Source organism: Dendrobates tinctorius, unplaced genomic scaffold, assembly GCF_039654945.1.
Source record: "Dendrobates tinctorius isolate UK_male_01 unplaced genomic scaffold, ASM3965494v1 ptg000011l, whole genome shotgun sequence".
Classification (NCBI taxonomy): Eukaryota; Metazoa; Chordata; class Amphibia; order Anura; family Dendrobatidae; genus Dendrobates; species Dendrobates tinctorius.
In genome coordinates this window covers 59,534,478-59,560,726 of record NW_027361679.1, presented here as the reverse complement: position 1 = coordinate 59,560,726, position 26,249 = coordinate 59,534,478, and the positions used below count along the sequence as shown (strand labels likewise).

The window sequence follows — 26,249 nt, the reverse complement described above, 5'->3', positions numbered from 1 at the left end:
TTCCTGAGGGCCACAGGAAGGGACTTGCCGCTTCAAAGTCCACAATAGCTAGGTGGATACGCTCGGCTATTCAGGAATCTTAGTGGCTAGGTGGATACGCTCGGCTATTCAGGAATCTTAGTGTCAGAGGCCTTTCCTGATGAGAATTAAGGCACACTACACTCGGTCGGTGGGTGCCTTTTGGGCCATTCGGCACCAGGCGTCGACAGAACAGGTTTGCAAGGCTGCAACTTGGTCCAGTCTGCATACTTTCTCGAAGCACTACAACATTCACACTCAGGCGTCCGCAGAGGCGGGGCTGGGCAGACGGCTCTTGCAGGTGGCGGTAGCGCATCTCTGGACAGTTGGTACGTGGGGTCTGATCTTTTGTCGGTTCTTCACCCAGGGACTGCTTTAGGACGTCCAATGGTAATATATATCCCAATGAGGTGAAGGAGAAACAGGGATTTTTGTGTACTTACCGTAAAATCCTTTTCTCCGAGCCACTTATTGGGGGACAGAGCACCCTCCCTATTTGCCTGAAGGCTTGAGTATGTTCCTTGGTTTGACGTTTGTTTTCTCTCATATAATGTTTCTTGATTTCCTACTGCTTTCTCACGGAACTGGTTTGGCTGGAGCCAATGTCTGGGTCTGGGTGTGTACTGCAGAGGAAGAGCTAATCTTTTGTGTTTACTTGGTGTCAGCCTCCTAGTGGCAGCAGCATAACACCCATGGTCCTGTGTCCCCCAATAAGTGGTTAATAGAAAAGGATTTACAGTGAGTACACAAAAAATCCCTGTTTTGTTTTGTTTTTTTTAAGCCAGACAAAAAGTTGTCTGCACAACTTTAGTCAACAAAGTGTTGCTGGATCCATTCTAATGGATGATTTACTGGACATGTGAACATGGCCTAAATGTAACTTTTGGTTGAGCGATGCAGAATTTCGCTGCAGCATTGCCTTAAAGTATGCAGCAGGTAAAATAAGTATTGAACAAGTCACCAATTTTCTAAGTAAATATATTTCTAAAGGTGCTATTAACAAATGTGACAATGCAAAGATTTGTCAGACGGCCTAGTGGAAGTGACCTTTCAGAAGGGACAATAGGACTCATGAAATATGCTTTAGGACACCTTCTAAGCATCTATAGTCTTATATTTTTTTTTTTCCCTTTTGTTTTGTCAGAAACCTAAAAGCTGTACTGCTGCTGCTGTAACCTTGGGCATTAATCCCCAGTTGAAAATTGAACCACGTCTAGATAAGGTGTGTCCTGCCACCGAGAATATCTACACTGATGATTTTTACATTAAGCAGGACATTATTGTGACCGCACTGGACAATGTGGAAGCCAGAAGATACGTAGACAGGTACATGTAACAGTTTCTGTGTCTGAAACAGATTTATTCATTAAGCTGTGTGATGTCCTGGAAACTTTTATGTACTCATTTCTTTCTTTCTTTTTTCTAGTCGATCTGTATCCAACATGCGTCCTTTACTTGACTCCGGGACCATGGGGACGAAAGGACACACAGAAATTATTGTACCTTGCTTAACAGAGTCGTATAACAGTTATGTAAGCAAAACATATCAAATCACATTCCATTAATTTTGTTTACCCACCTATCTCTTAAAGTTCTTCCATCTTCACATCAAAATTAAAGTGTCAATTGCTTTAACTCTTAACCAACTGCAAAGCTGTGGGAAAAAATCAGCGCAAAATAGGGTGTTATCCGGTGGATATTTCTGCTTAGGTTATACTAACCTGATATCCATTATTAGAGCCAAAATTATCAGGGAAATGTCAGCTGCAGCAGATTCATGGGTCAGCAGGTGACAATATCAAGCTTGGATTGAAAGGAATAATGTGGATATTACCCACGATGCTGAATAAAGTTCCAATCCAGACGAGATGAGTGAAAGATGGTGGTTTAATGAGTAAATCACCATCTTTCACTCATCTCCTCTGGTTTGGAATTTTATTCAGCAGCGCCTGGTTAATAAACCACCATCTTTCACTCAACTCGTCGTCTGGATTGGAATTTTATTCAGCAGCGCGGGTAATATCCACATTATTCCTTTCATTCCACTCAAGTGTTTTAAAGGGTGTCTATCAGTAAGATCAGCCCCTTCAACAGCATATCTGGGCTTGCAGGTCTATGAAATGTAAATCAATCGACACATTTATATCTTCTATTACTGCATTGGTAAGTAATTGGCTTTTTCAGTCATATGTAAATGAAGCCTCAAGTGATGCTCTGGGTACAACCTAGTACTTAAAGGGAATCTGTCACCCCTTTTTTGAGATATCGTATAATGATATTCAATTGTGTGTCACATAAGGATTCTCTTAGTACTTTTGCTTCCCCCTGACCCCGCACCTTTCATGCATAAATACCTTTTTTATATCGGTTCAGATGTATGTAAACTGCCACATTACGGTCCGATGGGCGGGGCTTATTCACCTGCTCCCCCCCCCCCTGTCTTGCTCTATGCATTTCTTATTGTGTAGAGTAAGACAGGGAGGAGGGGGGAGCAGTTGAATAAGCCCCGCCCATCGGACCGGACTGTGGCAGTTTACATACATCTGAACCGATATAAAAAAAGGTATTTATGCATGAAAGGTGCGGGGTCAGGGGGAAGCAAAAGTACTAAGAGAATCCTTATGTGACACACAATTAAATGATATCATTATATGATATCTCAAAAAAGGGGTGACAGATTCCCTTTAAGGAGCCTTTGCCTCCAAAGGTTGTTTCCCTGTCCAGTACCAACCTCCTTAGCTTGACAGCTCCCTGCCTGTCTGAATTTCCTATCCTGGCACCTGATATTATATAGATGGTGAGCTATCATTTAAGCTAAGGACCCCGTCACACATAGCGATCTCGCTAGCGGGATCCCTGCTGAGTCACAAGTTTTGTGACACAACAGCGATCTCAACAGCGAGATCGCTGTGTGTGACAGCGATCAGCGACCGGCCCCCCTGCCGGTATCGCTGATCGCTGTAGGAAAGCCCTGGACATTTTTTTTGGTCGCTGGTCTCCCGCTGGCCAGCACGCATCGCTGCGTGTGACAAACGGGAGACCAGCGATCAGCTGGTAACTAACATACACATCGGGTATCTAAGGGGCGCACGTCCCTTAGATACCCGATGTATACCTTGGTTACCAGCTCCCTGTATCAGCGCACTGGTAACTAAGGTACACAGCGAGGCCGGGCGCTCGGTGTCGCTGTGCTGATCGCTGGTGAAGCTGTCTGTTTGACAGCTCACCAGCGATCACATAGCGACTTACCAGCGATCCTGACACGTTGATATAGTTGTCGGGATCGCTGGTGAATCGCTGTGTGTGACGGGGCCCTAAAGAAGCTGGTCCTGGGCCTAGAAACTAGCATTGTAAGCAGAGTCTCCTAAAGAGCTGTGTCACAACCATTTGCATATGAATAAAAACGCTAATTTGTTAAAAATGCAACTACAGATAAAAGTTTAAAGGTGTCAATGGATTTTCATTTCAAAGACCTGCATCAACATATAAATGTTTGAAGGGGAGGTTTGATCTTACTGACAGATTCTCTTTAAAGAGATAACATGTTTCATCCCCATGTTTGCCTGGGTTTCCTTTGGATACTTTTGTTTCCTCCCACACTCCAAAGACATATTGATACAGAACTTTATAAGTATAAGGTAAGTAAAATAAATTGTGCACTTGTCTTATTCTAATTAATAAGACAGAGGGACTATACCTGCTAGCCACACATGAGACCTGGCAAGTGGCTGATAGACGCCACATTGGGTGTAAAAGGCACATAAATATTTTTGACATACATTCCCTGGACTCATTGATATAGACTAGCAACCAATAAAAGATGTGATGTGGCTAACTTTGGCAACATGTCATGGTTAGTCAATAGGAGTTGTCATAACGAAGGTGAATAGTAATAGTGGCTATTAGAGTTGAGCGAAACGGGTCGAAAAATTTCAAAAGTCGCCGACTTTTGGCAAAGTCGGGTTTCATGAAACGAAACCCGACCCTAGGATGAGGTCGGCCACGAGGTCGGCGACTTGCGCGCCAAAGTCGCGTTTCAAAAGTTTGTTTTGCGCTCTTTTTCAGCCAATCAGGATCCACGGACACTGTGGGCAACGTGATGACATAGGCACGGGTCACCACCATCTTTCAGAAGGGCATGCAAGTGATTGGCTTGCTTTGGTGGGCGTCACAGGGGGTATAAAAGGGCGTGCACGCCGACCGCCATCTTACTTCTGCCGATCTTAGCATAGGGAGAGGTTGCTGCTGATTCTGTAGGGAGAGCGTTTGGCAGGGAAGAAGAAAAAAAGTCTGCTTCTGCTGCTCGCGATTTTGCCTGTACAACACACCAGTCACTGTGTGTGCAGTTCAAGGGGAGGCTATATTGTGGTGTATCAGTGGTGTTGGTTGTTGGGCTGCCTTCTAAGGCTTCCTGACCGCTGCATTGCTGTTTACCCACTGCTCTGCAAACTGCTTTTTTAAAAGCAATCCAATCTCCCTTATCCTCTAGTCACTTTTGTCACAGCTGTGCCATCGAGCCTGTGACATAGCGCTCAGATATCAGTGGGCCTCACACAATCCAAAAGTGTCCAGTGTCCACAAGTGTCTGCAGAAATTCAAAATCTCCCTTATCCTCTCGTCACTTTTGTCACAGCTGTGCCATCGAGCCTGTGACATAGCGCTCAGATATCAGTGGGCCTCACACAATCCAAAAGTGTCCAGTGTCCACAAGTGTCTGCAGAAATTCAAAATCTCCCTTATCCTCTCGTCACTTTTGTCACAGCTGTGCCATCGAGCCTGTGACATAGCGCTCAGATATCAGTGGGCCTCACACAATCCAAAAGTGTCCAGTGTCCACAAGTGTCTGCAGAAATTCAAAATCTCCCTTATCCTCTCGTCACTTTTGTCACAGCTGTGCCATCGAGCCTGTGACATAGCGCTCAGATATCAGTGGGCCTCACACAATCCAAAAGTGTCCAGTGTCCACAAGTGTCTGCAGAAATTCAAAATCTCCCTTATCCTCTAGTCACTTTTGTCACAGCTGTGCCATCGAGCCTGTGACATAGCGCTCAGATATCAGTGGGCCTCACACAATCCAAAAGTGTCCAGTGTCCACAAGTGTCTGCAGAAATTCAAAATCTCCCTTATCCTCTAGTCACTTTTGTCACAGCTGTGCCATCGAGCCTGTGACATAGCGCTCAGATATTCAGTGGGCCTCACAATCCAAAAGTGTCCAGTGTCCACTAGTGTGTGCAGAAATTCAAAATCTCCCTTATCCTCTAGTCACTTTTGTCACAGCTGTGCCATCGAGCCTGTGACATAGCGCTCAGATATTCAGTGGGCCTCACACAATCCAAAAGTGTCCAGTGTCCACTAGTGTGTGCAGAAATTCAAAATCTCCCCTGTCCTATAGACACCTTGTACCTTGTTTTACATTACTATATAGTTTGTTGGATTTTGTCTACATTTCTACAAAAAATGAGGAAGTCTGGTGGAAGAGGCCGTGGAATTGGGCGGGGGTTGGCAGCTGGTAATGATGGTGTTGGTGGTGGATCTGATGGTAGTAATGCAGGAGGTGTTGAGCCTGCATCATCGTCTGGCTCCATAAGGCTTCGAAGGCTTAGTTTTCTAGGAGTTGGCAAACCGCTTTTAAAGCCAGAGCATCAGGAAAAAGTTTTGTCTTACATTGCTGACTCAGCCTCCAGCATCGCCTCCTCTTCTTCAGTTGTAAAAAGTAAAAGCACTGAGTCGTCATTGGAGGCTCATGTTCATGAACCACACCTTTCCTTCTGTCCTTCACCCCAACCAAGATTGAAGGATGACGCAGGCCATACTACTGATTACTCCATGGAGCTGTTTTCACATACCATGCCTGGATTATCAAGTGAAATGGTGAATTACCCAGGCCAAGATGAATATGACATGGAGTGCACTGATGCACAGCCGCTGATGGATGATTCTGCTGGTACATTCTCTCAGAGCACTACATTGTCCTCGCAGTGTACAGAGCCAGATTCTGACCCTGATGAGACTCAGGTGCCCCTTCCCGCACACTATACCACCATACACGGTGACACAGAGGAAGGTGCACATGACATTGAAGAGGAGGTGATGTATGACCCAGTTGTTGACCCAGATTGGCATCCATTGGGGGAAGAGGGTGCTGCTTACAATAGCTCAGATGAGGAGCATCCACAGCAGACATCGACATCGCAACGGCTGTTATCTGGCAGGCCTGGAGCACTCCAAAGACAGGTTCCAAAAATCAAAAGAGTTGCTGGACAGCTTGTCCAGAGGGTCAAAAGATCACAGCGTGCTAGGCCGCAAAATGTCTGCCAAAGTAGGAAGAGTGCAGTGTGGCACTTTTTTGAACAAAATCCTCATGATCAGGCCAAGGTTATCTGTAAGAAGTGCGCAAAGACCTTTAGCCGAGGGAAAAATCTGAAAAATTTGAATTCCAGTTGCATGCTTAGACATTTAACCACCATGCACTTGCAAGCGTGGACACAACACCAAACCTCATGTGCTACTGATCACAACGAAGGTAGTCAGCAACGCTACATTGTTTCCCCCACTGTAAGCCCACCGGTTAGCACAGCAGCAAATGTTGAGGTGTCGTTGCAAGGCCACAGCAGTCAGGGAATCCCACTGTTATATCAACGAAAGACTGATTCTAGGCCATCAGAAAGAACACCAACTCCATCACCATCATCAACCCTCTCTTAGTCCGCCCTGTCCACCGCTACTTCCACCATATGCAGCTCTCAAGTCCAGCTCACCCTCCCAGACACTATGAGTAGGTCAAGAAAGTACTCAGTCTCTCATCCGCGTACACTGGGTTTGAACGCCCACATTGCCAAACTAATCTCGTTTGAGATGATGCCCTTTCGGTTGGTGGAAAGCGCAGCTTTCCGCGAACTCATGGCCTATGCAGTACCACGCTATGACCTACCCAGTCGCCACTTCTTCTCTCGCAAAGCCATCCCAGCCCTCCACCATCATGTGAAAGACCGCATTGTCCATGCACTCAAGCAGTCAGTGAGCGGAAAGGTGCACCTCACAACTGATGCATGGTCCAGTCGCCATGGCCAGGGCCGTTACGTGTCCATCACTGCGCACTGGGTTAATGTGGTGGATGAAGGGTCCACAGGGGACAGCGGTGGTGGGACAGTGCTGCCTAGCCCACGGTATAGGAAACAGTTGGCTGTAGGCGTTCGACCCTCCTCCTCCTCCAGAAGCGAAAGCTCGTCCACAGAGCGCAGTTGTACGAGCACTCCATCTGCAGCTGCCACTGTTGCACACGAGGTGTCCCCCTATCGAGCAGCTAGTGGAAAGCGTCAGCAGGCTGTGTTGCAGATGATATGTTTGGGCGACAGACACACCGCCGAGGTGCTGGCCGAGTAATTGAAGCGACAAACTGAGTCATGGCTGGGCAGTGTACATCTTGAGGCAGGCAAGGTAGTTAGTGATAACGGCCGTAATTTTGTGGCAGCCATAGCCCTTTCAAAACTCAGGCACATACCTTGCTTGGCTCACACCTTGAACCTGATGGTGCAGTGCTTCCTCAAAAATTATCCGGAGTTAACAGCCCTGCTCCAGAAAGTGCGAAGACTGTGCGCGCACATCCGCCGGTCGCCTGTACACTCCGTTCGTATGCAGAAGCTGCAGCGATTGCTCCACCTTCCCAACCACCGCCTCATTATCGACATTGCAACAAGGTGGAACTCCACCCTGCACATGGTGGAGCGGCTGTGCGAGCAGAGGCAGGCCATAATGCATTTGTGGGAGGATACACGGCCAGGCACTTTGAGAGCAGACATGGAGTTGACAGGTGTGCAGTGGTCGAAGCTGAAAGACCTCTGTAAAGTCCTTCAGTGTTTTGAGGAATGCACACGGCTGGTAAGCGCAGACGACGCCATCCTAAGCATGAGCATCCCACTTATGCGTCTGCTCATGCAAACTTTGACGCACCTTAAGGAGCAGGCTTCTGCAGCCAATGTTGATGAGGAGGAAGAGGAGGAGGGAATCCTTGATGACATTCAGCCATTGTCTGCTCAGGGACCTCTCCTGGACGAGGTGGAGGAAGAAGAGGAGGAGGAGGATGATGGGGATTATTACTTAGGGGAGGAGGATGTATCTCGTGGGGCAAGTGAAAATGTTGGCGTGCCAAGGTCTGGTACAGGGTTTGTGCGTGACTGGAGGGATGTGGATTTTCCAGAAAGTGCTCCTCCACCCAGCACTCGCAGTGCATCAATGACACCGGGAACATTGGCCCACATGTCAGATTATGCCTTGCAGATCCTAAAAAGGGACCCCCGCATTGCCAAAATGATGAACGATGACGACTACTGGTTGGCCAGCATCCTGGATCCACGCTATAAAGGCAAATTACAAAACATCATGCCACAGGACAACCTTGACCTAATATTGGCTAATAAACAAGCAACTCTGGTAAATCGGTTGCTTGAGGCATTCCCAGCACACAGCAGCGGTGATGGTTCTCACACGAGCCGTACGGGCCGAGGGCAGCTTGGCAGAGGTGTTCGTGGTGCACACAGCAGAAGTGGCGTTGGAGACAGGGGTTTCATGACAATGTTGTGGACTGATTTTTCAAGTACCGCTCACACAACTGGTAATACTGCATCGATGGAAAGTGACAGGAGACAGCAGTTGTCAACTATGGTTACAAACTACTTTTCCTCCCATATCGATGTTCTCCCGCACAGGTCATTCCCCTTTGACTATTGGGCCGCTAAACTGGACACCTGGCCTGAATTGGCACAATATGCCTTACAGGAGCTCGCTTGCCCAGCTGCAAGTGTGCTATCGGAAAGAGTCTTCAGTGCAGCTGGATCAATCCTGACAGAAAAATGGCCCCGTCTGTCAACCCAAAATGTGGATGATCTAACTTTCATTAAAATGAACCACGCATGGGTTTCCAAGGATTTTGTCCCACCTTCCCCTGATGACACATAGGGTGACAGAAAAATGGCTTGCTTTGGTCCACCTCTTCCTGGGACTTGACCTATTTCACCTTTTGCATCAGCTGAATGTCCAACATCAACATATGCCACTTTCTAAAACTCCCTAACTGTGCTGCCTCACCCCCCCCATGGCCGGGGTCACCACCTAGCGCACGACACCGTGCGAGTGCCGTTGCCCTGGACAGGTGGGTAGGCCGACTCTTGGGCGAGGGCACTGGCACAGGGTCCCTCATAGTGCAATCAAGTGTCTCTGACGGTGGTGGTGCACACCCGCCGTCAGACACACCGCCGTACTATGAGGGGCCCAGTGCCAGTACCGACGCCCACGAGTGGGCCCCCCTTGCTTGGGCAGGGCCCCAGCATTTGCAATCTTTACCTCTCCCTGCTCCTCCGCTGTGTAGTCTGGGCCGTCAAATCCATACTGTGCCTGACACCGTCTGAGCCTGCCTCCTGATGTATAGACATATATTTTGAATGTGTACGCTATCCATACATGTTATCCGGGGATACGGTACCCTTTCTAACCTTTGTGCAATCACGTGCAATCCATACTGGGCCTAGCACCGTCTGCCTGCCTCCTGATGTATAGACATATATTTTGAATGTGTACGCTATCCATACATGTTATCCGGGGATACGGTACCCTTTCTAACCTTTGTGCAATCACGTGCAATCCATACTGGGCCTAACACCGTCTGAGCCTGCCTCCTGATGTATAGACATATATTTTGAATGTGTACGCTATCCATACATGTTATCCGGGGATACGGTACCCTTTCTCACCTTTGTGCAATCACGTGTAATCCATACTGGGCGTGAGAACGGCTGGCGAGCTGTTAAGCAAGCTACAGCACCTGTGGTTTGCACACGTAAGTTTTTCATTTTTTCAGGAATGACGGTTAGGCCTAATTCCGGAACTGCGGTCGACCTGCACTTACTGGGAAATCATCGTTCACGGGTAATAATTGTAATCACAGATGCCCATCACTAACGTTGTTCAGCGGGTTATCTGCACCTGTAAGCGATAAACGCTGGCCTTTTCAGTGTAGCGCACATGCAGCCACGGACATGTAAGGGCATGACACACCAGTTATTGGCCAATCTCATGTGCCAGAGCCTCACGTGTTCCTCTAGTAAGCCGGACTCGGACCGCGGGGCATGACGGAGTCTCGTTCGTTAACGGAATTAAGCTTGCAATGTGTGCATCTTTTCTGTAGCTTCAAAACTAAAGGAACAAAAAGCGCAATAGGGTCTTATCCGGGTTAAATGCTGGAAAAGTAATTTAGATTGTACTCACCCTTTTTAAGAGAGATTCAAGCATGTAGGATCAGTAATCTGCTTGCTGCACGTCCAAAGGTCAGCTCTGTGACCGCTTAAACATCAGTTTTTGGAATAAATTCTCGGACTTTTGTGCGCTGCCAGATAAATTCACCAATCCAATATTTAGGAAAAAGATTAATTCATTTATTTCCCAACGCGTTTCGAAATGTATACCATTTCTTCATCAGGGGATGACAATATATGATCAAACAGAACTGTCACAGGTTATATACAGCATGATTTCAAAAAGCGGCGCCAAAAAAGGTCACATGTCATCTGGTGCAAATGTCAGGGTTCAAAGTATCACGGTTGAACTAATGTACTGATTAATCTCAATTCATTAAAAACAATGTTTTTATTATAGGAAAAAATGAAGAAAAGAAAAAAGAGAAGAAAAAGAAGACCGAAAAAAGTTTTTATATGCTAAAAAAAGTTTTTATATGCTAAAAAAAACGAACTCATGACAACTAAAAGAAACTTTTTGACAAAGAAATGTATATCTTAGTGCACTGAACCACAGACAGGTCATACCTGGCGGAGAAGGGGAAAAAAAGGACTAGTGGAGAGAAGATAAAATGTTACAATAAGTTATAATAAAAAGTTATAATAAAAAATGTTATAATAAAAATAAAGGAGGCTTACTTTTGCTTTTTAAAAATTGTATGAACCATCAATTAAAAAATATATGTATATATATGTGTCCGTGGAAACTCTCACACGTCACTTAAAAAAAGGAGTGTTGGTTTCATTCACAAATGTTCAGACTATCAGATAGCAAGAGGGGAAGGACACTGGCCACGGAGAACCCGCGCAGCGTTAGATGAAGGAAACCAGGATCGCTACCCGTATTATCCCTCATACAGATGGAGAGAAGGATAAAGGAGGGGAAAAAAAGAAAAACTCATCTTTTGTACAGGAATATGAAAACGTGCATATAATAAATATATATAAAGGAATAAATTAATTCATTGACATTATAGAGGTAAAATACATAAAATATTATCTTCTCTCCACTAGTCCTTTTTTTCCCCTTCTCCGCCAGGTATGACCTGTCTGTGGTTCAGTGCACTAAGATATACATTTCTTTGTCAAAAAGTTTCTTTTAGTTGTCATGAGTTCGTTTTTTTTAGCATATAAAAACTTTTTTTAGCATATAAAAACTTTTTTCGGTCTTCTTTTTCTTCTCTTTTTTCTTTTCTTCATTTTTTCCTATAATAAAAACATTGTTTTTAATGAATTGAGATTAATCAGTACATTAGTTCAACCGTGATACTTTGAACCCTGACATTTGCACCAGATGACATGTGACCTTTTTTGGCGCCGCTTTTTGAAATCATGCTGTATATAACCTGTGACAGTTCTGTTTGATCATATATTGTCATCCCCTGATGAAGAAATGGTATACATTTCGAAACGCGTTGGGAAATAAATGAATTCATCTTTTTCCTAAATATTGGATTGGTGAATTTATCTGGCAGCGCACAAAAGTCCGAGAATTTATTCCAAAAACTGATCTTTTCTGTAGCTGGCATGGTTGAGGTTTCCCAGGTGGAGTCTAATTTAACCGTAGGCTCCACTCCTGGTGGTGCCCTTCTGGACATTCCTTTAAGGTTCAGCTTTGCAACCATACTGCCCACGTAAAACAAACACTTTGCCTTCATGAACGCTGTTTGGAGGGTCATGACTTGTGGGAATAACGCCACCCAATCAGTTAACCTGCTAGAGAGATCCTTCGTTGCTCCCAAGCATGACATCACACTCCCTAGGAGGAAGGTAATGCCACTGTGGCGACCGTACTCCTGGGGGTGACACAAGTGCACTGATGCCCAGCCACTGCTCGATGAATCTGCTGGTACATTGACCCAGACCACTACATTCCCTTCGCACGCTACCCGGCCTGAATCTGACCCTGATGAAACTCAGGTTACCCTTTCCATATACAGTTCCATCTTACACGGTGACAAAGAGGAAGCTGCAGATGAAAGTGCAGGTTCGGCCCACCCGCCATCAGACACACCACCGTACTATCAGGGGCCCTGTGCCAGTGCCGTCGCCAACGAGTGGGCCCCCCCTGCTTGCTCAGGATCACAGCACTTGCAAAGTTGAAATACTGTGCAGTGAGATGGAAGATGGGGACGACGAGGAGTCCAGACTAGTACAGGGATTCCCTAGCGAGGAGACTTATTTGATTGTTTTCAATGTTGGGACAGCAATTTTTGGGGAGCACTATACTCTGGAGAATGATAGATGGGGCCCACCATACACTGGAACATTCCAAAGGTGGACATCAGACACTGGAGCAGCATTTACAGGGCCCATTATACACTAGAGCATTAGAAATGGGGCCCATTATGTTTGGAGCATTATTTGGGCCCATAAGACAGTGGAGCTTCATCCATGGGGACCAACATATACTGAGGCATTATGTGGAGCTCATCATATACTGTTTCAAACATTATATGGGACCAATGATTCTGTATGGAGAAATAGATGGGCCTTGTCATGAGATGTAAAAAGTGAAGTATTTTTCATTGTACTATACCGCTATTTCTCTGCCGTATCGGAGCATCATGAGTTGTGGTATGTGTTAAAGGGGCGCTCTTTCGCCCAGGGCACATGAAAATCTGGAGCCAGCCCTACCCCCCCGACAACTTTAGCCAAATAACCCCCATTTTTCAGTGCGTAACTAGTATTATGAAGTAAATTAAGGTTGACAAGCTTAAGTAATAAGAATTGATACTTTTGGCATTCAAATGGGCACTGTAGGTGTGTTTCCTGTCCTCCTCTCACTGCCGACTTTTATTCCCCATTGACTTACATTGGGTTTCGTGTTTCGGGACGACCCCGACTTTTCCCTATAATCGGCCGATCTTGCTCGACCCGACTTTTGGAAAAGTCGGGTTTCACGAAACGAAACTCGACCCTAAAAAACCAAAAGTCGCTCAACTCTAGTGGCTATTACAAGTCGGGGGGGGGGGGGGGGGGAGCAGAAATGTTATTGAAAATAGAAATATATTTTAAAATCATTCTTTCCTTTGTTGTAGCGAGACCCTCCAGATGAAGAAATCCCATTTTGCACTTTAAAGTCATTTCCAGCAACTATTGAACACACGATTCAGTGGGCCAGAGATAAGGTACAAGATTATGAATAGTTGCAGCTATATAAAAATCTGTATTTAAATGAGTGACCACAAGGCACAAATAAACTTTGTTTTGCAATTTCAGTTTGAGAGCTCTTTTAGCCATAAGCCGTCTCTATACAACAAATTTTGGCAGACGCATTCAACTGCACAAGACGTTCTACGGGTATGTATACAGCCACTTAACAAATGTGCAGGAGCCCTTTTCTCTACACACTGGTCTCCTAAGCTCCTGCACATATACACACATTAGTAACTAACATTTGGTCTGGAAATTTTCAGTACAGTTTTCTGTTATAATAAAGGAGCTGTCCATTATTAGATAACCGACCCATTTGAAAGCCTGTGCTGCTCCCAGTGACATTTTATTTAGCAAACTGGGGGCACTTAAAAGGGTTGTCTTGTACTGGACAACCTTTTTTAAGCCTTGTTCTCACACGGGCTTATTTAAGGGCCTGTCACACTAAGAGATATCGCTAGCAATATCGCTATAACTAGTGACGTTATAGCGATATTGCTAGCGATATCGCTGTGTCTGATACCTACGACCGGCTCCCCCGCTGGTTATCGCTGATCGCGCGAGAACGTCCTGGACTGTTTCTCGTCGTCAGCTTCCTGCTGTGGAGACGAGCGACGCGTGGAGCCGGGCGGGAGGATGCAGGATCGCCTCGTCTGACAGGTAAGTAGCGACCCCCGACCCCAGCGATGTTGCTAGTGAGATCTGCCTGTGTGGCAGCTCACTAGCGACCACTTAGCGATGTACCAGCGATCCTGACCGCGTCATATCGCTGGTCGGGATCGCTGGTACATCGCTAAGTGTGACAGTACCCCTAGGCTTGCATAAAAATATAAGTAATTAAGGCAGGATAGCAACACAATACATGCAAACAAGACTCTGTTCACATTGTGCTTGCTCCTTGCTCTGCATACAATGTTGCGTTTTCTGCACTCTGCTATTCATTAAATAAAAGATATAGTTAATGTATATTACCTCGATTGAGGCTACAAAAAAAGATTATTTCTCTTTTGCTTCATTGGGGAACACAGGAAACCATGGGTGTATGCTGCTGCCACTAGGAGGCTGACACTATGCACAAAAAAGTTAGCTCCTCCTCTGCAGTGTACACCCCACCAACCGACACTAGGTTAATCAGTTTAGCTTGGTTTCAGTAGGAGGTGGACACGGGTCTTTCATTAGACCCATATCTACCTCGGTTTTTGACGTTTTCCAGTAACTTCTTTTCTTTTTCAGATGGATAATCTCCTTTACCTCTGGAGGGATACAGTGTGAACAGTTGCAACTGTACTCCCATGTAGAGACTATGACGTGTACTGCCACCCCATATCTTCATATCTCTACCTGGCAGGACCCCAACCCCTAACACAGAAGAGTGTTTAGTGACTCCTAACTTTGGTCCCGGCCCCTTTCTCCTAACCACTCCCCCACCAGAGCCTGTCAGTTTCAGGAGGAATTAACATCCCTCAATCTAAGAGGTGTCTGTTGATGGTCTTCTATGGAGAGGTACATCTTTTTTTCTCTCCCTCTCAGGTTCCTGTTCAGAGGTGTTGAGGGGAAGTTCAGGTAAAGATGTAGAAAGAAGGAAAGAATGAAGATAAGAAGATCTAGCTGTCCCTTGTTTTATTTAGAGCAGGCACTGAGGACGAGCAGCGCAGCATGGTTACATTACCGTTGACCTTGGCGCCTCCGCATCGCCCTTCCCTGCTTCATCAGTTAGTGTTTTTGACTTTAGTCCCCGGATTCAGCATGGCCTAGCCTTGGCAGTTAGCTCCACCCCTCTTCCCTGCATCATCCGGCAGGCTTTTTTCCTGCCCTTTGTAGACACGCCTTCATTATCTTAGTAGCTCCTCCCCTTCTGGAGTGCCTGTGTTAGCTCCTCCCCTTCTTGGGCGCCCAGAGTTAGTTCCGCGCCGCCCCCCCCCCCCTTTTTTTTTATGGCCTCATTGTGCTCTTCTGCACATGTCTCCCATTCCTTCAGTGGGGCAGAATCTCCCTGTGTTTTTCACTGCGGGCCCTCCTCTTCATCCCCGCAGTCACCATTTGCCGGCATTGGAACCCGGAAGGTGGCTTTTCTCTGCAGAAAGTTTTGCTTTTACTCCTGCAATTGTCCTGGAGCTCTCTCTACAGCCTGGAACCAGACAGGACCTGCATCTTCTCCTCCGCATATAGCTTTCTGTCCCCTAACCTTCTGGCATTAGTTAGTGGGTCTGCTTCTTATCATGCCTGATCCTGAAGGAGAGCGCTCTCACCCTCCTGCTTCCTCCACTTCTTCTGCTCTTTTCAGGCACTTTGTCTGCACTGTCATGTAATTCCAAGCTCCCTTCAGGTCAGTCTTCTGCCGTCTGTCAGGACTGCAGCAGCCCCCCCGTGCCTGCTACCCAGGAGCCCGCTACTGCAGGAGAGAGTGGTGCCCCTATCCCAGTGTGGGCTACCTCTCTATCACAATCTGTGGCGGACCTCACCAATGTTTCGCAGACCCTGGTGTCCGCTCTTGACAGCCTGCCTCAGCCATTGCTAGCGGATTGCAGAACTCATAAGCCGTAAGAGATCCAGGCAGGAGCGTCGTTCTTGGTCCTCCTCCCGATCTTTCTCCCCCTGGTCTTTACCGGCGGACGGCTTCTTCCGGGTCCTCCTCCCCGGTGTTGGTGCGTCCGATACCGCCTCGCCTATCAGAGGATGACTTGGACCTGGATTGTGACCAGGCCTCTAATATGAGAGACATTATCCAGAGCCTCATTGTGGCGGTCAATCAGACCTTTAACTTTACGAATACCGCTTTGGAACCCACAGAACAGGCGGTTTCATTTAGATGGTCGAGACCAGCTCCCAAGGTCGTTGCCACACACAGAGAATTTGAGGAAGTACTTTACAGAGAACGGGAAAACCCGACCAAATGCTTTCAAAGAGGTAAGCACCTGTGCATCCTATATTCCTTCGCCCCTGAGCTCACAGTGAACTGGACCGGTTCTCCAACTGTGGACCTTCCAGTTTCCAGACTATACACCAGCACGGTCCTCCTGCTCACAAATGGAGAATCCCTCAAGGACTCCTCAAGGTCTTTTGCTAATTCTGCTTTTGTAGCGGCCGCTTCTACATTGTGCCCTGCCTTTGCCACCACCTGGGTGTCAAAGTCCATAGCTTCATATGCTAAGCAACTCGGTCAGGGCATTCTTGCTGGAACCCGTCCGGAGGAATTGGCCGACCTCGCGGACCAAACTTTTCATGCAGGTAAGTACATGGTATTCGCCTCTCTGGACACCGCTTCATGCGCCGATCAGGTGTCCAGCAATATACTGGCCATCCGACGGACTATTTGGCTTAATGCATGGCAGGCGTACTTATCTTCAAAATAGTCCCTTACCAGCTTTCCTTTTCAGGGTTCCCCTCTGTTTGACTCCAAGTTGCACCAAATTATTAAGGAGGCCACCGGAGGGACGAGCTCCCTCCTCCCTCAGTCCAAACTTCGCCGGCTTCCTCTGAAGCATAGGTTTCGGTCCTTTCGGCCCTCTTGCCGTTTCTCTGCGTCGGAGGATTTTTCCAGCCAAGAAACCCCACAGGCTCGCTAGGATAGAAAAAGGGCTTCCTTTAAACCCACCCCCTCCTGGTGTCCCCTTTGATGCAGGGTAGATCCTCAATGTCTAGACTTGGCAGATCTTCCTCTGCATGTCTCATCTCCAGATTCCAGGGAATCTCCCAGGCTTGGGCGGTCGTCTCCGGTTTTTCAGAGACTTCTGGATCGACTCTGTAGTGGACACATGGGTCAGGGAGGTTGTATACTCAGGATACAAAATAGATTTTGTTTTGCGACCCTGAGATAGATTCTTCGAATCTCATCCTCCAAGACATGCATCTCTGACTCCGGGGTTCTCTGCGTCCATGGCTTCCGTTCTCAGTTCAGGTGTCATTGTTCCCCTCCCAGACCAAGAACGTTTCACAGGGTTTTAATCAATCCTTTTTGTTGCGCCAAAGGACGGCGTGGTTAATCTCATCCCAGATCTAACGTTACTGAACAAAGGGGTACGTCTGCGACATTTCAGGATGGAGTAATTGCTTCGTTCAGTAATAGCTTCCATGGAGTCGCAGGAGTTCCTGTGCTCCGTAGACATCCAGAATGCCTACCTCCATGTCCCTATCTTTCCAGGGAATCGGAGATTCCTGTGTTTTGCGGCAGGACCATTTTCAGTTCGTCGCCCTGCCATTCGGGCTAATGGCCATTTTTCGGATCAGAGGTCTAGTGCTCCTCCTGTACACCGACGACATCCTCATCAAGGCTCCATCTTTTTATCATGTCCCGGAAAGTCTGTTTTCTCTCTGGATCGTTTGGCTCGGCTCTCCTCCCGAGTCAAACGATCTCTGAATTGGTGGCTGTCATCACGTCTCATCTTCCAGGGTCGATCCTTTCTTCACTTTCACTGCAGGTGGTGATAACGGTCTTTCGCCCCTGACTGTCCAGGGTCATTGGTTGGCAGAGGAATCTTTTATGCTGATCAACATGCTCGAGATACGGGCTATTATTCTGCCCCTGCGCCACTAGGAAAGGCTTCTCAGGGATCTGCCAATTCATGTTCAAACAGACAATGTCACGGCTGTGGCATATGTTAATCTTCAGGGAGGAACTCTGAGTCCCTTGGAGGCCGAGGTATTCAAGCTTCTCCTTTGGTCAGAGGTCACTGTTACGGCAATTTCCGCGTTACATATCCCCAGTGTGGACAATTGGGCCGCCGACATTCTCAGCCGCAAGGGTTTCGCGGCGGGAGAGTGGTCTCTGCATCAGGAAGTCTTCCATCAAATTTACCTTCGATGGGGTACTCCGGATGTGGACCTCATGGTTGAACAGGAAGGTTCTACGGTTCGTTTCCAGGTCCCTTGATCCTCTTGCAGTGGGTATCGACACTCTGGCAATACCCTGGTCAGTTTGCCCTTCCCGATCTGCTTCCTCCCATCCCCTTCTTCCAAGGCTGTTGACGAGCAAAGCGGAAGGGGTGCCGGTCATTCTGTTTGCACTGGATTGGCCCAGGAGGTCTTGGTTCACATAGATCATCAATCTTCTCGCGGACGCCCCCTGGAGGCTTCCAGACAGACCGGATCTTCTGTCCCAAGGTCCGATCTGGCACCAGAATTTTCTTTCGCTCGATTTAACTGTTGAAACCATGGTTCTGAAAATGTCCAGGTTTTCAGATCGAGTGATTCGGGCCATGATCCAGGCTAGAAAGCCATCGTCGTCCCGGCTCTATTATCGGACCAGGAGTGCCTATTTCAGCTGGTGTCAATCTAGTCACACCCCTCCTATGTCCTTTTGCTCTCTCTTCCATTCTGGTGATTCGCCAGGCAGTACTTGACGCTGTTCTGGCTCTTAGTTTTCTAAAGGGCCAGGTGTAAGCGCTTTCTATACTTTTTCATCCTCTTCTCAGGTCAGAACTTTTCCTGCAAGGAATAGCGCATGCTGCACCCCTGTACCAGACCTGGTCAGGGCGGTGCATACCTATTTGGCTAGGACTGCCCCCTTTAAAAAGACAGACACTCTTTGTCATTCCAGAGGGGGCACGTAGAGGCCTGCCGGCCTCCAAGGCTACGATTGCTCGCTGGATCCGGACAGCAGTTTTGGGGGCATATCAGGTTAAGAATAGAGCTCCTCCCCCTTGGATTAAGGCACACTCTACCCAGGCAGTGGGCGCCTCCTGGGTGGTACACCTTAGGGCATCCACCCTGCAACTCTGCAAAGCGGCAACCTGGTCTTCCATCCACACGTTTGCCAGATTTTACAGGGTCCATACCTTCTCTTCGGCGGACACCAGCCTAGGTAGAAGGATCTTGCAGGCGGCAGTGGTGAGTTCTCCGACCTGAACAGAGTTTCTGCTGTTCCCTCCCCAGGGACAATTGGGATGTCCCATGATTTCCTGTGTCCCCCAGTGAAGCAATAGAGAAAACAGGATTTTTGGTTACTCACCGTAAAATCTGTTTCTTGGAGCCTTCATTGAGGGACACAACACCCTCCCATGTTTATCAGCTCTACTTACTGTGTTAGTGTTAGTTTGAGTTGTGTTTGTTTATTTTACATGTTGCTTCTCCCACTGCTTTTTCACTTACTGATTAACCTAGTGCCAGTCGGTGGGGTGTACACTGCAGAGGAGCAGCTAACTTTTTTTGTGCATAGTGTCAGCCTCTTAGTGGTAGCAGCATACACCCATGGTTTCCTGTGTCCCCCAATGAAGGCTCCGAGAAACAGATTTTACGGTGAGTAACCAAAAATCCAATTTTTTTTGCATTTATGGAGTGCATAGGACCTATGAATACGTTTGGCATATGTGCAGGAAAAGCTTCATATATTAAACGTCCTGCAGGCGCAATGTGAACATACCATGCAGGCTGAATTTCTCTTTTGACCCCCTGTTCCTCAGGGGATGAGTTGTATGCCATCACTTCCTGGAGACGCTCATTTTTTACATGTTTCTGCCGCTTACCTCTAGTTTGTGCTGCATCTACACAGCTGACTTTTAACCCCCTTACCACATCCGCTGTACTAGTACTGCGGAGGTCGCTTCCCTCCCTTTGATGTGGGCTCAGGCGCTGACCTCACATCTTTCCCGGGACATGTCAGCTCTTTTGAACAGCTGACATGTGCCTGGAATAGCCGCCGCGGGTGGAATCGCGATTCACCCGTGGCTGTTAACTAGTTAAATACCGCTGTCAAACTCTGACATCGGCATTTGACTCACGGTTCTTGCCATCGAGATGGAAATCCCCCCACCACGTGATTGCGGGTCACCGGTGGGTTGGCATGACAACCAGAGGTCTCCTGGAGACCTCTATGGTTGTCAGTACCGGATTTCTATGAGTGCCACCCAGTGGTCGGCGTGCATAGCAAGTCAGGAAAGATATATATCTTTGTACCGTGTTAGCCAGTAGAAGAATATTTAGAATTGAGAGTCCTCAGTGGTTGATACCTTTTCATGGCTAACTGAAAAGATGGTAACAAATTGCAAGCTTTCGAGACTCTTCATCAGGCATTGACTAATACAACAGGACTCTCAATTCTAAATATTCTCATAGCAAGACAACAATTCTACTACATACAGGTGATCTGATCATCGCCTGTGTGTAGCAGAGCCGAAATATATAAGTTTCTCCTCATTCAAAATAAAACCATATAAAAAAATCAAACATACACCTATTTGGTATCGCTGCATTCAGAATAGCCTGATCCATGAGTAAATAAAGGATTAACCTGATTGCTAAAAGGCGTAGCGAGAAAAGAAGTCAAAACGCCAGAATTCCTTTTTGTGGTCGCCACAACATTGCATTAAAATGCAATAACGGGCGATCAAAATAACGTATCTGCACCAAAATGGCAAGCAAAAAATAAGCCCACACCCAGCCCGAGCTCGCGAAAAATGGAGACGCTACAGGTCTTGGAAAATGGCGGAATTTTTTTAATTTTTTTTTTCAAGTTTTGGTTTTTCAGTGTCTATGAACTAGTAATGACCCGGAGAATCATAATGGCAGGTCAGTTTTAGCATTTGGTGAACATGGTAAAGAAAAATCCAAAAAACCGTTGTGGAATTGCACTTTTTTTTTGCAGTTTCACCGCACTTGGAATTTTTTTCCCATTTTTGAGTACACAATATGGTAAAACCAATGGTGTCGTTCAAAGATACAACTCGTCCCGCAAAAAACAAGCCCTCACATGGCCATATTGTCGGAAAAATAAAAAAATTATGGCTCTGGGAAGGAGGAGAGTAAAATAGAAATTGAAAAACGAAAAAGAGCAGGGTCTTGAAGGGGTTAAACCAAGTCCATGTCATTTGTAATAAACAGAATATTAAAGAAAAATCAATCTTATAGACCTTACCATAATGATATTATCGTTTTGTCACTATGCTTCTTAGAAAATGAAGTCTTGTGAAAGCTTGGAAGGCTGCTTCCACGTTGTCAAACTACTAAGCAGGAAACCCAGATGCTGGTTTCAGTGTGTGGAGCTCGCAAGATTAAAGTTCGAAAAGTATTTTGATCACAAGGTCAGTAAAACCATTCCAGTCACCATGATTACCTTTGTTGCTTTTATTTTTCTACTTGGCAATTTATTTACGCTTTTTTGCAATCCTTAAAAGCTAGATAATGCAGCTGATTTCCTAATTCCGATGGATGAATTGGTCTGGGCTACATTTACCAATCCGGCCTTAAGTTTAGACTGCATAGGATTACACTAGATGCACCAACTTGATCACACTGACTCCTGCTGGCTAATAACTTAGCCTAGCCTTTGGGATGGGTTCACACGAGCGTATGCAGGATCATCTGTTTAACGCACAGAAAAAAAATAACAATTTGTCATCCGTATGACATGTGTTTTGTCTCCGTTTTTTTACGTATCTTATAGAATTCGTATCCAAACTGAAAAAAGGTCGGCGCTCTACTCAGCAAATAAATTCTTTATTGAAATTCCATATGCAAAAATGACATTAAAAATTGTCAAACCAGCTGACATGTTTTGGAATACAATTCCTTAATGATAGATTAAGATAATCAATTCTATGATTAAGGCATTGCTAAACTAAAAATGCAAAGCGCAATCTGGTATTAGTCAAATAAATTGGTGAGGATAAAACCACTATAAACTCGCCTGATAAGTTTTTAAGACAACCACTGATGACGTGAAAAATGTGAGCTGCTGCAATATCCACAAGCATTTTCAGAGAGATACCAGGGTAGAGTGGATTTATGATACACACTACTGATTTAAACACACTCCGAGGGATATCATGAAAAAAGTGGTTTAATGTCAACATGTGTGAGTCCATCTGACTCCTCCCTCCGTACACCACAAATGAGTTGTCCTGAGGAAGGAGTCAGACGGACTCTGAAACTCGTTGACATTAAACCACTTTTTCATGATCTCCCTTGGATCGTGTTTAAATCAATAGTGCATATCATAAATCCACTATAGAACGAATAATTGGAAAGGAGAAATGTGAGTAAAAATTTACTGTGATTTAATGGTTTTAATATAATTGAATTTATAAAAGAAGTAAAATACATCTAAGTTAAAGATGTATTTTGGGTCACAGTTGATGGTGATATTATATTATACTCACCACTGTTACCCACTAATTCCCGATAGAATATGGAGCCCAGAAATAATTAGATGCTGTGCGACATCCGAGCCAGTAGCTGGAGATGGTGCCTGGTATTAACGGTGAAGCCAGTAAAACGTGCAAAGGTTTCCCAGTCATCGTCGAGATGTGAAAAGGGTGTGTAGAGATCTCGGCGCTGGGAGTTAGAAGCATCTTGATTGGTTGGGAGAGGTGGCCTCTGGAAAAAGTCGGGGGATGCAGCTGGAGGGGGGGCATGGTAGACGGAATATTAATTATTTTGCCCTGTATGAAAAGAGATTGCATGTTAAATGGGAAAGGGCCTATAATAGTTCCCGCATGACTAGGGATTAGTGATAAGCTATAAAAAGGAGCATCATCACCTGCTGGACGGAGCTACCTGTCCTGTAGATCAGGAATCCTTCTTTGCAGACTTGATACAGTAAACACACATTGAGGACCTGGGTGCAAACCATGGCGGGGTTGGATGTAGAGCTTTAGGCTGTCATCAGAAGTTCTGTGTGTGGGCACGGGTCCATCTTCCCACCATGCAAGTCTGGCTCTGGAGGTCGAGTGGGCCCAGGGGGGTGAGGACCAGTCCGCCTAGGCTCAGTGCATAAGTTCAGAGAAAATCAATGCACACGTTCAAGAAAAATAATGCTTCAGGTGAGTATTTAGTGTTGATAGGTGAAGCGAAAATTTAAACGACGTTTCAGCCAATTATTGGCCTTTATCATATAGTCACCTTTCAAAAAAGCATCATGGGAAAACCAGGTAAGTAGTGTCACTGCAATAAAATATGACATAGAGCCTATTGGGTCCAGTTTAGAATCAATGCCCAGTGTATGCAATGGGTTCAGGAGGAACCTATCAGCAATAAATGCAAACGTACAAGAAAAATAATGCTTCAGGTAAGTAGTGATTTTCTCTGAACTTATGCTTATGGGACCTCGGGTTCCTTTTACTGGCACCGTTTCGCAAAAAGTCAAGTGCTAACCATTTTTTTTCTTCCTGTGCTCAGTGCAGATGCCCTGAACACACTTGATGTGTTAGGGGGATAGAGTCCTGCCGGATAGATCTGGGAAACAACAGTAGTGATGCAATCCCACACTGTGCTCTCAGCCTTTAGGGGGGAGAACAAGAGTGATCAATTACACTGTGTTGTCCAAATCACAAGCTGAACCTGCAAAAATGAATATAATAAAAACCATAAAAATAAGGTAGAAAAGGGGCTGAGAGAAGCTCTGTGTCCACCTCCTACTGACACTAAGCTAAAACTGATTAGCTCTCTGCCAGTTGGTGGGTATATACTGCTGGGGAGGAGCTAACTCTTTTTCTGCATAGTGTCAGCCTCCTAGTGTCAGCAGCATACACCCATGGTTTCCTGTGTCCCCCAGTGAAGCGATAAAGGAGATTTATCTGGGACTTGTGATCTCTAGCTGAGCCAAAGAACACCACCATTTATTCATAATGCATTGCAAGTTTTTTTCTTCTTAAAACATGGAATCTATTTTTAATCTAAATACATTTTTAAATTTTCTGGATCCAAGATTCTCCTGTATGGTATCAGTGTACATAGTGGAACACTGCAGCTCCGTCACACTGTCCTAGCAGACGTTTCCACGTACTGCAGCTCCGCTCCTGGAACCCAAGGGGCTAGATCGTCAGTATCCTAGTAGAAAACCCATTTAAAGTCTGTACTTTTAGCCATGCAGTTCTGTACGTTATGGTGTCCTTATTTTAATACGTCATAGCGATTTTAGTTCATGTTAAATTAAAAGTTCTTATTTTTGTCATCCTAGGCGAAGCAGTTATTGCATTCATTCCCTCTTGACACTCGATTAAAAGATGGCAGTAAGTACCTGCTGATATTAATATGTACTGTCATTATGCCTTGCAAGGTATACATAGGCTACTTAATTAACAAATTTTTGTACAAGTCCTGCAAGGTTTGTGAAACCCTGCCCCCTTCCAACAACACAGCAATCCATCTATAATATGGCTGTCGATGGAGGGACATCTATTTGCAACCTCCAATGAATCTCTGCGCATGCTCAGGTCTTGTACAGCCCAGGAAATACCACATGCACAGTTGATTCTTATCTTAAAGGAAATCTGTCACCAGGTTTTTTTATCCTAGGTATAGAAAGAACACCGTGAGCACAACTCAAGATAGTGCTAATGTTAGGTTCACAAACCGTTAAAGCAACAAATATAAACCTAGCACTCAACTTAAGGCTGAGTTCACACGTGGCGTTTTTTTCGCGTTTCCGCGGCAGTTTTAACCGCGCGATTTTGCCGCGAAAACGCGAAAAATAAGCATCCCATGCATTCCTATGGGATTCCGCAATGCTGTGCTAATGCTGCGGTTTTTACCGCGGCGGAATCGCTTCACGGTAAAAAACGCAGCATGCTCATTATTTTGCGGAATCGCTGCGATCCCTCACCCATAGGAATGCATTGTTCCGCTTCCTTCCCGCATGTGGCTGTGCCCACCATGCGGAAAGTAAGCAGAACAATTGCGGATGGTACCCATGGTCCGGAGGAGAGAAGACTGTCCTCCGGGCTTTGGGTACCATATCCCTGTAAAAAATAGAATTTAAAATAAAAAATATTGTTATTCTCACCCTCCGACGTCCCGCGCAGCCTTCCCGCCTCTCTCCACGCTCCCGTTCCCAGTAGTCCTTTGCGAAAATGCCCGCGATGGCGTCCGATCTCGCGGGATCGCAAAGTCTTGCGGTAATTCGCGCGACGTCATCGCGAATTACCGCGAGACGTCGCGATCCCACAAGAACTGACGTCATCGCGGGCATTTTCGCAAAGGACTACTGGGAACGCCTGCGCGGGACGTCGGAAGGTAAGAATAACAATATTTTTTCTTTTTTTTTTACATTCTATCTTTTACTACTGATGCCGCATAGGCAGCCTCAGTAGTAAAAAGTTGGTCACACTCGTCAAACACTATGTTTGACGAGTGTGACCAACCTGTCAATCAGTTCTCCAAGCGATGCTACAAATCGCTTGGAGAACGCTAGCATTTTGCAAGCTAATTACGCTTGCAAAATGCTAGTTTTTCCGCGGGAAAATCGCGGGAATTTAAAATGCGATTTTCCCGCGGACTGGAATTCCGGAATTCTCGCGGTAATTTCCGCGAGAGTTCCGGTACGTGTGCACTTAGCCTAAAGGTATTTGCAAGGAGGTTTATTGTGGTACACGAAAAAAGACGTTTCGGTCAATGTGACCTTCTTCAGTTATGAGGAGAATAATCTCTGTAAGGTAATGAGCTTGTAGGAATATAGGAGAGGGGCAAACGTGCCTCCAGATGCGGTGCCCACCGGCCATCTGAAGGTCACATTGACCGAAACGTCTTTTTTCGTGTACTACAATAAACCTCCTTGCAAATACCTTTAAGTTGAGTGCTAGGTTTATATTTGTTGTTTTGTCCTATGTAATCTGAGAGCAGCATGATGTAGGGGCAGAAGGCGTTATTCCAGTGATGTATCACTTATTGGACTGCTTGGTGCAGTTTTGATAGATTCGCTGTTTTCTCTGTTGCAGTGCTATGAATGCTGAGCTGTGTAGAAAAACACACACACCTGTGATATGCGGCTTCCATTGTAAACTGTGAATTATTATCAAGCTGCCAATCAGCGGTAGGGCAGAGTTACACAAATTAGCTGCCTGGCACGTGGCACCTAGT

General features: G+C 46.1%; 1 protein-coding gene across 2 annotated transcripts in view; it reads left to right on the top strand.

The window, feature by feature from the left end:
- The window catches only part of UBA6 (ubiquitin like modifier activating enzyme 6), a 155,317-nt gene that overhangs the window by 75,749 nt on the left and 53,319 nt on the right, over nucleotides 1-26,249 (top strand). For both annotated transcript variants that reach the window (XM_073542599.1, XM_073542598.1), the window contains exons 19-24: nucleotides 1,163-1,344; nucleotides 1,445-1,550; nucleotides 13,346-13,435; nucleotides 13,527-13,607; nucleotides 21,347-21,475; nucleotides 24,352-24,403. In XM_073542599.1, the coding sequence (XP_073398700.1) occupies nucleotides 1,163-1,344; nucleotides 1,445-1,550; nucleotides 13,346-13,435; nucleotides 13,527-13,607; nucleotides 21,347-21,475; nucleotides 24,352-24,403 (640 nt within the window). The remainder of the gene's footprint in view (nucleotides 1-1,162; nucleotides 1,345-1,444; nucleotides 1,551-13,345; nucleotides 13,436-13,526; nucleotides 13,608-21,346; nucleotides 21,476-24,351; nucleotides 24,404-26,249) is intronic.